Consider the following 13,620-nt stretch of genomic DNA (forward strand, 5'->3'; position numbering starts at 1 on the left):
TGGCAAGAGGTGCATCTTCAGTATGCCTTAGTGGCAGCAAGTCCAAGAATACAGAGTCCCCAGGTGGTCTTCTTTTTTCTTTTTCCTGAAGGCAAGAGGTATCTATAGCCTGCCTACGTCAGGAACTTTATTGCGTTTTAGTTACTTTATTAAGGTTCTACAAAACCCAGGTTGTCACACACTATACCTCCGTCTACTTGCCAGTTTGGCAGCAGCGTTAGGGGTGGGGTGCTGAGCGCAGCTTCTGTAGCATGCCGCGATGGAGGCCACCGGGTCGCTTGCTTGTGAATAAGCAAGGATGCTCCTTCGCTCTGAATAAAGTCGAAAGGATTTTCAACAGCAGAACCTGACTCTTACGTGTTTTGTTACATTGAGGAGTAGAAACCAGGGTATTTTTAGTAGAAAGGGTTATGGATCACCCATCAAACACTGCATTGGGTACAGAATTGTGCTAAGCATGGCGATAAAAAGAAATATTAGACCTAATCCCTTTTCTGAAGAATTATAGTCTACTTGAGGACAAGCAGATATCTAAGAAGCAGTAAATAACCAGTGCAAGCAGTAAGCAGCTAGGGCCCAAAGAAGAGATACAGACAAAGGGAGGATCCCAGTTCCCGCTTGAATGGTCTCCTCAAAGAAACAGCTGTTTTGAAAAACAACAACCTAGGACTGGTTTTTGTTGGGTCACCACACCCTCCTCTCCTAGCTCAGGCTTGTTAGAAGTCTGCCCTGAAGGTCCGTGCTTGTCACAGTTCGTGCGGTGAAAACCGGGCCGGGCAGAACTGGGGAGGAGGGCATAGAGTGGCCTGCAGTACATTCATTAGCCGCGCTCGCCAAGCCAGCCACCAGCCCTGACCCCCAAATGTGTTGTTTTGGTCAGATTCACAGTCTGAGAATGAGGCTTCGCCAGTGAAACGGGCACGACTACTGGAGAGTACCGAACGACCTGAGGAAACCAGCCGGTCTAAACAGAAGAGTCGACGTCGGTGCTTCCAGTGCCAAACCAAACTGGAGCTGGTGCAGCAGGAATTGGGATCATGCCGCTGCGGTAAGCATCGCCCCCAGTGGCACGACGAGATTGTGTCCTTGACACCCGGGGATAGCTTTGGACGTTACTCCTAAGAGGCTGAAGTCCCTAATTCTTCTCCGGAGTGCCTCCCTGCAAGCTATGGGTTTGGAGCTTATGAAAGCAGGAGTAGAGGAGTCTTCCTTCTAAACGCCTTTTATCTCCTCTCACGCTTAAAAAAAGGAGGGGGGCAAAACCATCCCCACTTCTCTTACACTTGTTTCTTTAGAGTTGCATTGTCACTGCTTACTCCTTTCAGATTCTCCCCACTGGGTATTACTCTGGTTCCTACTCACTGATGACTTACTTCGAAATTAAACAAACCAGTGAAATTCTGAGATATGTACCATAAAATTAAGATATTAATTTTGAATGAGCATCTTAGTAAGTATAATAAATGGAAACTCTTTCCCCCCGATACCCCTTTTAAATGAAAGTTTGATTGGAAAATTTTCGTTGACCGGTAATTCATTGTCGTTTAACCCCTTGAAATAGCTTTCAAGTTTAAAGTAACACTTCCTTCTGTATTATCCAGTGTAATACTGGCTCTCAGAATTGCTGCCCAGGGATGTATTTTTTAAAACTTTATGCCTAACCACAGTGGAACAAAACTTAGTCCAACTCTTTCTCTCCCTTTGACTACATACATCATGTCACATAGAAGCAAAATTGTGTAGCTGCATTATTTAGGCTGACTTACAGTTTTCCTGTTTTTATTTCCTGATTTAAAGCTTAGTGTTACAGGGCGCCTGGGTGGCTCAGTCGTTAAGCGTCTGCCTTTGGCTCAGGTCATGATCCCAGGGTCCTGGGATTGAGCCCCGCATCGGGCTCCCTGCTCCGCAGGAAGCCTGCTTCTCCCTCTCCCACTGCCCCTGCTTGTGTTCCCTCTCTCACTGTGTCTCTCTCTGTCAAATAAATAAAATCTTTAAAAAAAAAAAAAGCTTAGTATTATAAAATAGTTCTGTGAGACAGAGCTGTCATCAGGCAGACCTGGAGGCCTTGCTCTCGAATCTGAGATCCTATGTCCTTTGTCCTTAGCAGTGAGCTTTAGAAGCCTCCTTTTTCCCCTGGGACAGCCATAGATACCCTACAGGTACTGATGCTGACAGGCAGGACTAAATGGTTCTCTCAGCAGTTGGAAAATTACAGTTTCTCAAAGTCCCTCATCTCCTAAAGAGGCAGCCATTGCTTCTCCCATACCTCAGTTATTTACCCTGTTGGAAATGAGAAGGAAAGGAGGATGTACCAGCTTCTCATGGAAATGAAGTTGGAACTTTTGTTCCTATCAAGACCAGAAATCTGTTTGTTGCACACTCTGGTGTGTGGTACTCAACAAGCTTGGAAGTGTATATTCAGCTGCAGAAACAGACAGCAGCGTGGGGAGTCCAGGTGTCACTGGACCAGTTTTTATTTTTTTAGCTTGGCATTTAGTTATCCTGTTAATTGCTTATGTGAAAGTGTAAAGAAGAGAGGATAAACGGTGGGAGGAGGGGCTGTCAGCAACTTCAGTTGTGTTCATGGGTGTGGCGTGGCCCAAAAGAGCCCAGAACCTTATTCTTTGACTGCCAGGTAATTTTAAACACTCGGTGAGATAGGGAGGAGACCACAGGAATACTGTGGTCAGCCAAGCAAACGCTGGGGCATGGCGGCCAACCGGCTTCGCCCATATTGAAGGGTTTGTCTCACCTTTTGTAGTCTGCAAATTCTTGTTTTGATCTTTGCATGAGCTATTGGAAGGGGGCAGTTTCAGTGTTCAGTCTGTTATCAGTGTTGTGAAGCCCACCTGACCGGTTTGCCTGTTGCTTTTATAACACATGCCCTTGGTTGTTCCTAGTTAGAATCATGGGATTTCCCTGTACCTTATGTTCTTGTTTCCTTCTTGAAAGTAACTGAATCGTGGGTATTACGCAGGATTTGCCCTAGTGGATCAAGCAATTGATCCATAAAGTGTGTTGTCTTGCCTCTGGCGGTGGCTGATACCCTCCTGTCCTTGTCAGGCAAGCAGTGAGAATTCACAGTTTTAGCACCGAGAGATGCAGAGGTGTTGTAAACCAGGTATGCCAGTTTATGCTTCAGCTTTGATGCAAACCACAGATTTCCTACGGTCTTGAGTACCCAGCGGAAAAAATCTAGAGATATATGTTAGATGATTTCACATGCTCCTAAGTGAAGCCCAATTCACTGTCTCTGGTAAGTTCAGATTACTCTACTGTGTTCTTCATCTCTTGGGCAGGAGGCTAGATTTCTAAAGTGCCTGTTGGGTTTACCACAGACATGCATTCTTTTTAAATGATCTAACACATAGTCCCTTGGCTTATGCCCAATTCTGAGGGTCTACTTACAGAGAGATTTGATTTTAGTGCTGGGAAAGAAAGCCCTGAGCTTTCTGCAGTCACTCCAGATGTAGCCTTCCTAGAGAGAGTGGGGAGTTCAGTTTGGCCCCCTGAGAGTGTTACACTAGATGTGCCCAGAAAAATGATGGAGTCTACTGCCACATTTTAAAAGATGAAGGGCAGCAATGGGAACATCCACCTCTGGGACTGTCTTTGACAAATAGCTCTTGTGTTCCTCCTGCCTCTCTGCTCGGATCTCTCTAGGAAAGGGTGAGTTGTGTCATTATTTCCTTGAGGATGCATGAAGTGTTGAAGAGACGTTGAACTGCCCTGAAAGGTTTAGGGGCTGGGGAGGGGGCCACGGTAATTTACTACTGGAAGTAAAGACTCAGGAAGGTAGTTTGAACTCAAACAGAACACTTCTCCACTGCAGAAAATCTTTTTCTTAATATATATATTCACAATCTTTTTTCCATTCCCCTTCCACTCTGTACAGGTTATTAACTGCTGACAAGAAATTCACATCTCATAAATAATGCTTAAGAGCCATTGCTATATAAATTGAATGTGTTATGAATTGTGATGGGCCTTTTTGTAGCATTCGATGCCTAGAGCAGGAAGAACAGAGGATGTCATTTTCATTAATTTCTAATGAGGTGCCAATTAAAGACAGGGGAAGACGCTCCAAAGGGAAGAGTGGCCAAGTTCCCCTGAATCCTCTGCCCCAGGGCTGTCATCCAAACACTGCCAGCAAGCCTTCTCTAAAAATTCCATTAAATTACAATCTCATCGAGAGCACACATAGACACATTCAGCTTCCCTTTGATCTTCAAAAGAGCAATTTGTAAGGCGAGTTCTGAGCCTTCTCACATAGGGAACAGCTAGAGGTGATAGGAGTTGTTAATTGCCAAGATACTCCATGGGCTTTCCATAAGGAGGTGAATTTTGAAGATGAATTCTCCTCTGCCTTGCTGTGACTAGATAACCTTTAAATCAACAATACCAAAGTAACACCCTTTTCCTGTAAAATCTTTCAGGGTGCCAATTAGAAAAGGTGTGTGGTGAGGCTGGGATGATAGCCTGCATCCCAGAGTATCTTCAACAGTTTAACTTCTCAAGATAGAAAACAATTGCATAAAAATGGATTTATTTGTTTCATTTTCTACTCAGGCAAATTGATCAGCTCATTCTCATTACAGGAGTCTTATCTCTCCAAATGCCACCTAGAGGATGTTCTGAAATCTGGCCCTCTTCATCAGATCTGGGCCACATCACAACCATGTGAATGCTGTGTTCTCTAAGCGGATCTCCCATCATGCACACAGCATGTCTTTGTAATCGCTGTGCCTTGCTTCCCAGAACCACAGAATTAATTTTTAAATACCAGTCTAAGAGCTTGCATAAGTTATCACCTGTTTTCAGTCGACTGTGACTTAAACTGTAAGCTGATATGCTCCCTTTTGGGACAACAGCGCTTTTACTAACAACCTGAGTAATCTGGTTTCCTTTTGTGCTTTCAAAATAAATTTTATATTCACTTTAGAAACTCAAAGAGTGGTGCTTTAGCCCTTTAGAGTAGTTTATCATCTGCAGGTGCTTCAGTGGTCATTTTCTGCATTCTCATTCTGTATCAAACTGAATTCCTAAAGCATTTATTGAGATGTGACTATGCACGAAGCATTTTGCTAGGTTTTGTGGGGACTGTAGGATCTAGAAATACAGAATGTAGGAACTCATAGTCTAGGTCACTGGTTTCAAATTGGAGTGGGCATGAGAATCGCATGGAAGGTGTGGCAAAACACAGATTTCTGCCCACCTGCCTCCCAGTAGGCCCATGCATGTTTAACAAGTTCCTGAGTGGTGTTGATGCTGCTTGTGTGAGGAACCATGCTTTGAGAACCACTGCTCTAGGCAGTTCTTAATCCTGGGATGCCTTTTTTTTTTTTTTTTAAAGATTTTATTTATTTATTAGAGAGAGAGTGAGCACGAGAGGGGGGATCGGGAGAAGGAGAAGCAGACTCCCCGCTGAGCAGGGAGCCCGATGCGGGACTTGATCCCGGGACTCCAGGATCATGACCTGAGCTGAAGGCAGTCGCCCAACCAACTGAGCCACCCAGGCGCCCTCCTGGGACGCTTTTAAAAAAAGAATGCCGGGGCCTCACTCTTTTTTTTTTTTAACCAAGAGTATTTATTTATTTTTATTTATTTATTTTGTTCTGTTTTGCTTGTCACCATAAAGTATATCATTAGTTTTTGTTGTAGTGTTCCATGATTCATTGTTTGCATATAACACCCAGTGCTCCATGCAATACGTGCCCTCCTTAATATCCATCACTGGGCTAACCCATCCCCCCACCCCCAGAACCCTCAGTTTGTTTCCTGGAGTCGAGTCTCATGGTTCGTCTCCCCCTCTGATTTTGCCCCCTTCATTTTTCCCTTCCTTCTCCTAATGGCCTCCATGTATTCCTTACGTTCCACAAATAAGTGAAACCATATGATATTTGACTTTCTCTGCTTGACTTATTTCACTTAGCATAATCTCCTCCAGTCCCATCCATGTTGATGCAAAAGTTGGGTATTCATCCTTTCTGATGGCTGAGTAATATTCCATTGTATATATGAACCACATTTTCTTTATCCATTCGTCTGTTGAAGGGCATCTCGGCTCTTTCCACAGTTTGGCTATTGTGGACATTGCTGCTATGAACATTGGGGTGCATATGGCCCTTCTTTTCACTACATCTGTATCTTTGGGATAAATACCCAGGAGTGCAATTCCTGGGTCATAGGGTAGCTTTATTTTTAATTTTTTGAGGCACCTCCACACTGTTTTCCAAAGTGGCTGTACCAACTTGCATTCCCACCAACAGTGTAAGAGGGTTCCCCTTTCTCCACAACCTCTCCAACATTTGTTGTTTCTTGCCTTGTCAGTTTTTGCCATTCTAACTGGTTTAAGGTGGTATCTCAATGTGGTTTTTTTTTTAAGATTTTATTTATTTATTTGCAAGAAAGAGAGAGAGAGAGCACATGAGCGGGGGAGGGTCAGAGGAGAAGCAGACTCCCTGCTGAGCGGGGAGCCCGATGTGGAACTTGATCCCAGGGCTCCAGGATCATGACCTGAGCCAAAGGCAGTCGCCCAACCAACTGAGCCACCCATGTGCCCTCAATGTGGTTTTGATTTTAATTTCCCTGATGGCTAATGATGATGAACATTTTTTTCATGTGTTTGTTAGCCATTTGTACGTCATCTTTTGAGAAGTGCTGTTCATGTCTTCTGCCCATTTTTTGACTTGATTTTTTGTTTTTTTTTGGGTGTTGAGTTTGAGAAGTTCTTTATAGATCTTGGCTATCAGCCCTTTGTCTGTAGTGTCATTTGCAAATATCTTCTCCCATTCCGTGGGTTGCCTCTTTGTTTTGTTGACTGTTTCCTTTGCTGTGCAGAAGCTTTTTATCTTGATGAAGTTCCAAAAGTTTATTTTCGCTTTTGTTTCCCTTGCCTTTGGAGATGTGTCTTGAAAGAAGTTGCTGTGGCTGATGTCGAAGAGGTTACTGTCTGTGTTCTCTAGGATTTTGATGGATTCCTGTCTCACATTGAGATCTTTGATCCATTTTGAGTTTATCTTTGTGTATGGTGTAAGAGAATGGTTGAGTTTCATTCTTATGTATATAGCTGTCCAATTTTCCCAGCACCATTTATTGAAGAGACTTTTTTCCATTGCATATTTTTTCCTGCTTTGTCGAAGACTATTTGACCGTAGAGTTGAGGGTCCATATCTGGGCTCTTTATTCTGTTCCCTTGGTCTGTGTGTCTTTTTTTGTGCCAACACCATGCTGTCTTGGTGATCATAGCTTTCTAATATAGCTTGAAATCAGGCAACGTGATGCCCCCAGCTTTTTCTTTTTCAACATTTCCTTGACAATTCGGCGTCTTTTCTGATCCCGTACAAATTTTAGGATTGTTTGTTCCCACACTTTGAAAAATGCCATTGGTATTTTGATCAGGATGGCGTTGAAAGTATAGATTGCTCTGGGCAGCATAGACATTTTAACAATGTTTATTCTTCCGATCCATGAGCATGGAATGTTTTTCCATCTTTTTGTGTCTTCAGTTTTTTTCATGAGTGTTCTGTAGTTCCTAGAGTATAGATTCTTTACTGCTTTGGTTAGGTTTATTCTGAGGTATCCTATGGTTTTTAGTGCTATTGTAAATGGAATCGATTCTCTTATTTCTCTTTCTACATTACATTGTTAGTGTATAAGAAAGCAACTGATTTCTGTGCATTGATTTTGTACCCTGCCACATTACTGAATTGCCATATGAGTTCTAGTAATTTGGGGGTGGAGTCTTTTGGGTTTTCCACATAAAGTATCATGTCATCTGCTAGGAGAGAGAGTTTGACAACTTCTTTGCCAATTTGAATACCTTTTAGTTCTTTTTGTTGTCTGATTGCTGTTGCTAGGACTTCTAGTACTATGTTGAACAATAGTGGCGAGAGTGGGCATCCTTGTGGTGTTCCTTATCTTAAGGGAAAGGCTCTCAGCTTTTCCCCATTGAGAATGATATCAAAAACCTCCCAAAAAACAAGAGAGCAGGACCTGATGGATTCCCTGGGGAATTCTACCAAACATTCAAAGAAGAAATAATACCTATTCTCTAGAAGCTGTTTCAAAAAATAGAAACAGAAGGAAAGCTTCCAGACTCATTCTGTGGGGCCAGCATTACCTTGATCCCCAAACCAGGCAAAGACCCCATCAAAAAGGAGAATTTCAGATCAATAGCCCTTATGAATATGGATGTCAAAATTCTCAACAAGATCCTAGCTAATAGGATCCAACAGTACTTTAAAAGGATCATCCACCATGACCAAGTGGGATTTATCCCTGGGATGCAAGGGTTGTTGAACATTCGCAAATCAATCAATGTGATAGAACACATTAATAAGAGGAGAGAGAAGAACCATGTGGTCCTCTCATGCAGAAAAAGCATTTGACAAAATACAGCATCCTTTCCTGATTAAAACTCTTCAGAGTATGGGATAGTGGGCCTCACTGTAATTAAATCAGAAAAGGTCACCAGCTATTGTTTTAGCTTTTTATTTGGTAATTTAAAGTGTTTTCCTGGACCGTTTGAGAGTAAGTTGCAAACATCATGGCCTTTGGTCTTTATAAACTTCAGTGAGTGTTTTCTAAGAATAGGGATATTATTTTATAACCACAGCACAGTTATCAACTTTAGTAAATTGATACTGATTCAGTACTTTTACTAAATCTGCCACCCATATTCCAGTCCTGTCAGTTGATCCAAAAATGTCTTTTATAAAAGCATTTTTCCCTTCCAGGACAGAATCCATTCCAGGATCAGGTGTTGGCATTTAGTTGTCATGTCTCTTTAGACCCTTTTAACCTGGAACATTTTTATGGCCTTTCTTTGTTTTATTGATATTGACGTTTTTTAAGACTACACCCACCACCACCTTTTTAAAATAGAATGCTCCTCATTTTGTGTTTGTGTTTTTCTGGTGTTTCTTCATGATTAGATTCAGATTATTTATGCCCAGCCAAACTACTACTAAGTGATGTTGTGTCCTTCTCAGGATTTGACATTGGGAGGAACAGATGTCTATCATCCCCTCATTGTAGATGTTAATGGTCATGATTGGGTGAGTGACTAGTTGACCATGTGACTAGATGACCATGCAACTAGTAAGCAGTCTGTGGGAAAACACTTTATGATCATGTCAGTATCCTGCTCATCATCAAAAATGTCTCCTAGATTTAGCATCTATTGATGATTCTTGCCTGAACCAGTCTTTACTATAACGGTTGCAAAATGATGATTTTTCTAACTCCAGCCTTCCTTCTACATTTCTCATCTGGCAGTCAGTGTTCTTCTGTAAGTTGAGAACCTTTCTCCCCCATTTATTTATATGGGCTCATGGGCTTTTTAGATTTTTTCAGTGGTTTGTAATTCATTACTATACTTAATTATTTTGATACTCGAATTGTCCCCAAAGTGTTTCCTTACTTTCTGGCATAATAAGATGTGTTTTGGGGGCATCTCGGTGGCACAGTCATTTAAGCGTCCGACTCTTGGTTTCGGCTCAGGTCATGATCTGAGGGTCATGAGATTGAGCCCAAGTTGGGCTCTAAGCTCAGTGTGGAATCTGCTTAAGACTCTCTCCCCCTTGGGGCGCCTGGGTGGCTCAGTTGGTTGAGCGACTGCCTTCGGCTCGGGTCATGATCCTGGAGTCCCGGGATCGAGTCCCGCATCGGGCTCCCTGCTCGGCGGGGAGTCTGCTTCTCCCTCTGACCCTCCTCCCTCTCGTGCTCTCTGTCTCTCTCTCTCTCAAATAAATAAATAAAATCTTAAAAAAAAAAAAAAAAAGACTCTCTCCCCCTTGCCTTCTGCCCTCCCTACCCCTCTCTTTCTCTGTCTCTCCCTAAAATAAATAAATCTTTAAAAAAAAAGATGTGTTCAGGATACATCTGGTACTTAACCTATGCCCAGTTCTAGAATCAGCCATTTTTCTAGGGATCCCAGAGGTGATTTTAGTATGCATTCAAAGTAGGGATTTGCTGGGCCTGTGAGGAAGGCGGACACATGCATGAGACAGCTGGTATTCAGGGCAGCCTACTATAAGAGTTTTCACTGAGGGACAAGCCATGTGTTTACAGAACTATGGGGAGGGAGAGATTAATTCCAATTAGAAAACTCTGGGTAGGCTGCAATAATCAGGGCCTTAAAGGAAGAGTGGGATTTAGATGTGTGGAAAGAGGGACTACCTAGGCAAAGCTGGTTTTCTGAAGGTGACCTTTGTGCAGCTGGATTAGGGTTGAGTGAGGAGAGACTACTAGAAAGGGAGGGTAGGAATTCCAGACTCCTGGCTGTAGGGTTTGGATGTTGGTTTGCAGTGAAGAGCTGTCAGTGGTTTTGAATATGGTCAACATGATCTATTTTGACTCTTTTTCTTCTTCTTAATTAAGCACAAAGGAAAGCCCAGGAGGCTATTGAATCTTTTTTAGAGGAATGATCTAGGACAAATGTGAACTAAGTAAGTGAAAAGGAAATGTGCCTGTGTCACAGCCATCCCTGCCACTACAAGGGACCGCACAGTGAGTGAATAGTGATACCCTGAGGTCCACAGTGGGGCAGGGTGCGGCAGTGACAATGAGGTGTGTTGGTGACATGAAATTACCAGGCTGATCCATTTCACCAGCACCAGAGATCACCACAGATCAGTCCATGTGTCTGTGCCTTTGCTTAAACTCTCATCCACATGTGGTTTGAACCTGTCAGGAACATTTGGCATTCTATCCTTTGTCTCCAAAAGAAAACATGGCAGTGTATGTTTTTGTAAAGGCTTTATTCTAAACCTTACAGAGTTCTAGCCTGGATCTGTCAGAAAACCCTGCTATCCAGGGAAACACCTGAGATCTTTTATCCTGACCAAATTGGTTTGGTTGGTTCAGTATTATCATTACAGCCATTGAGTGGTGAGTCCATGCTCTGCCATGTGTTCTAGAGAGAGTGTGTGGTTACCAAGACCCCAACCCTTTAGGATCCGGTTCTTATGCTGAGTCTGGCAATGAAAGGCTAAAGTTTCTCCATTACTTGTAAGACCACAACTGGGTATGTGTTATCTATGGCTGAAGAGAAGGAGGTGTCCTGTCCATCCTCCCCAAAGCAAAAAAACCCTTTGATGGGAATTATTATGTATGTGAGAGCCAAGGGTAATTGGAAATCTCAAGGCAAATTCTGAGAAAATTTTCTCCCTTTGCTATTCTCTTCCTTTCACTCTCACTATACCTTTACCTAAACAAGAGTATGCTATCTGTATTCCGCATTTAATCTTTAATGTATAAGAGTTCCAGTCTAAAACCAAACAGATTAGTCCCTCTGCTGCTCCTCTATAAATTGCACATTGAGATGTTAGAGCAAAACAAATCACACCTTTTACTGAACACTGACTCCATGTATTTAGCCCATTAGTTCAGGCACTGTCTCAGAGATCCAGCCTACCATATGTCCTTTGACAAGGCTGTAGAGAGAAATCAGAAACGTGAAGAGCTCCCCTCCCCAGCAAAGGAGCATCAAAGACTGAGCTTTTGAAAGACAAAATGTGCAGAGTGCATCTGCTGAAGCCTGTGTCACATTCTCATTCTACTGAAAGGTGAGCCAGGAGACCCTTGTCCCATGGAGTGAAATATTTTCTGTCTGGATACCAAATTTCCAACTATTTCTGTAGTCTAATCTTAGCAGCAGTAACAGCACAGTAATTTTATCAAAGCTATTTGGATAGGTTACCTACCCTGCTTAGAATACTTACTTATGGGAGAAAAAAATGGATCATTGCAAAAGGAAATGAATTATTGATATCTTTTGTTTTAGTTCCAAGAGTAAGTAGTTCTAGTTAATTCTTTGTCCCTCAAAGTGTGCATGGTGGTTTTTGTTTTTGTTTTTTTTTTAAACAGATTTTTTGGGATAGAATTCATGTACCATAATATTTACCTGTTTTACAGTTCAGTGAGTTTTGGTAAATTTAAGTTGTATAGCCCTCACCAGATTCAAATTTTAGAATGATTTTAATCATCTCTAAAATTTCCATTGTGCCCCTTTTTAGTCAGTCCCTATACTCCCTACCCCAGCCTCAGGCAACCACTGACTGATCTGCTTTCTGTTGGTATAATTTTGCCTTTTGTAGAATTTTAATATGAGTGGATTCGTACAGGATATGTATACAGTCTTGTCTGTGTACATAACATGTTGTTTTTGAGATTGATCCACATTGTTACATATTAGTAGTTCGTTCATTCCTCTTTAATGTTGGGTAGTATTTCATTGTATGGATATCACATGAGTTTATCCATTACTAGTGGACATACCTTTAGATTGTTGCCAGTTTGGGGATATTTTGAATATCTTGCTATAAATATTCATGAACAAGTTTTTGTGTGGATATATATTTTAATTCCTCTTAGGTAGATACAGAGGTGGAACTGCCAGGTTGAAAGACCAGTGTACATTTTGCATTTTAAGAAAATTCTATTAGCAGTATATTAGGGTTCCTGTTTACCAATAATTTGTCAATATTTAATATTGCCATTTATTTTAACTTTAGCTATTCTAGTGGGTATGTGGTTCCACCTCACTGTGGTGTATTAATTTCCCATCAAGCATTTCCCTGTTGACTAGTGATGTTAAGTATCTTTTTCGTAAGTTTTTTGGTCACTCATCTTCTTTTGTGAGGAGTCCATACTTCAAGTATATTCACCTTTTTTTTTTTAAGAGAGAGAGCATGGGAGGGGAGGGTCAGAGAGAGAAGGGAGAGAGAGAGAATCCCTCTGACATCATGACCTGAGCTGAAATCAGGAGTCCGATGCTTAACCGACTGAGCCACTCAGGCTCCCAGTATCTTCACCATTTAAAAAGATTTACAGAATTGCCATCTTAACAATATCCCAATACATGAATATGGTATATCCATTTATTTAAGTCGTCTTTAGTTTCTCGGTAATATTTTGTAGTTCTCAGTATACATCATTTGTTAAATTTATTCCCAAGTATTTTAATTTTTTGATGCTATTGTGAATAGAATTTTTAAAATTTATTTTCAAATTGTTCTTTGCTATCACTTCAAAACACAATTTTTGCATATGATTTTTTATTCTGCAACTTTTTGCTAATTCACTTACTAGTTCTAGATTCCTTAGGATTTTCTACATCCATGATCATGTCATTGCATATAAAGGCAGTTTAGCTTCTTTTCAATCTTTATGTCTGTCATTTATTTTTCTTGCATTATTGCACTGGCTAGGATCTCTACCACAATGTTGATTGGAAGTGTTGAGAATGGATCTCCTTGTCTCTTCCCTGATCTTAGGTAAAATTCCATCTTTTGCAACTTAGTATGATTTAGCTGTAGATTTTTTAAGTTTTATTTATTTTTTTAGTAATCTCTACACCCAGTGTGGGGCTCAGACTCAACCCTGAGATTAAGAGTTGCATGCTCTTCCAGCTGAGCCATCCAGGCACCCCATCTGCTGTAGGTTTTTTTATAGCTGTTCCCCACCTCTGCCCCTTACCCTGACAAATTTTAATGGTTGTAGCTGTTGAATGCATTCTAGGAAAACAGTAAATATTCAGATACATTCCCCCAAAGCAGATGATATAGCCCAGGGTGAACTACCATGTGGCCTAAAAAAGATCAGCAAAACTGTTTT

The 13,620-nt window shown here is 41.6% G+C and overlaps 1 protein-coding gene across 3 annotated transcripts in view; it reads left to right on the forward strand.

The window, feature by feature from the left end:
- Nucleotides 1–13,620, forward strand: part of ZFAND3 (zinc finger AN1-type containing 3) — a 338,039-nt gene that overhangs the window by 303,527 nt on the left and 20,892 nt on the right. For all 3 annotated transcript variants that reach the window (XM_081827415.1, XM_081827413.1, XM_081827414.1), the window contains one exon: nt 881–1,048. In XM_081827415.1, coding sequence (XP_081683541.1) covers nt 881–1,048 — 168 coding nt within the window. The remainder of the gene's footprint in view (nt 1–880; nt 1,049–13,620) is intronic.

The sequence above is a fragment of the Leptonychotes weddellii genome, chromosome 8, assembly GCF_054177405.1.
Source record: "Leptonychotes weddellii isolate Sample4059 chromosome 8, ASM5417740v2, whole genome shotgun sequence".
NCBI classification, from domain to species: Eukaryota; Metazoa; Chordata; class Mammalia; order Carnivora; family Phocidae; genus Leptonychotes; species Leptonychotes weddellii.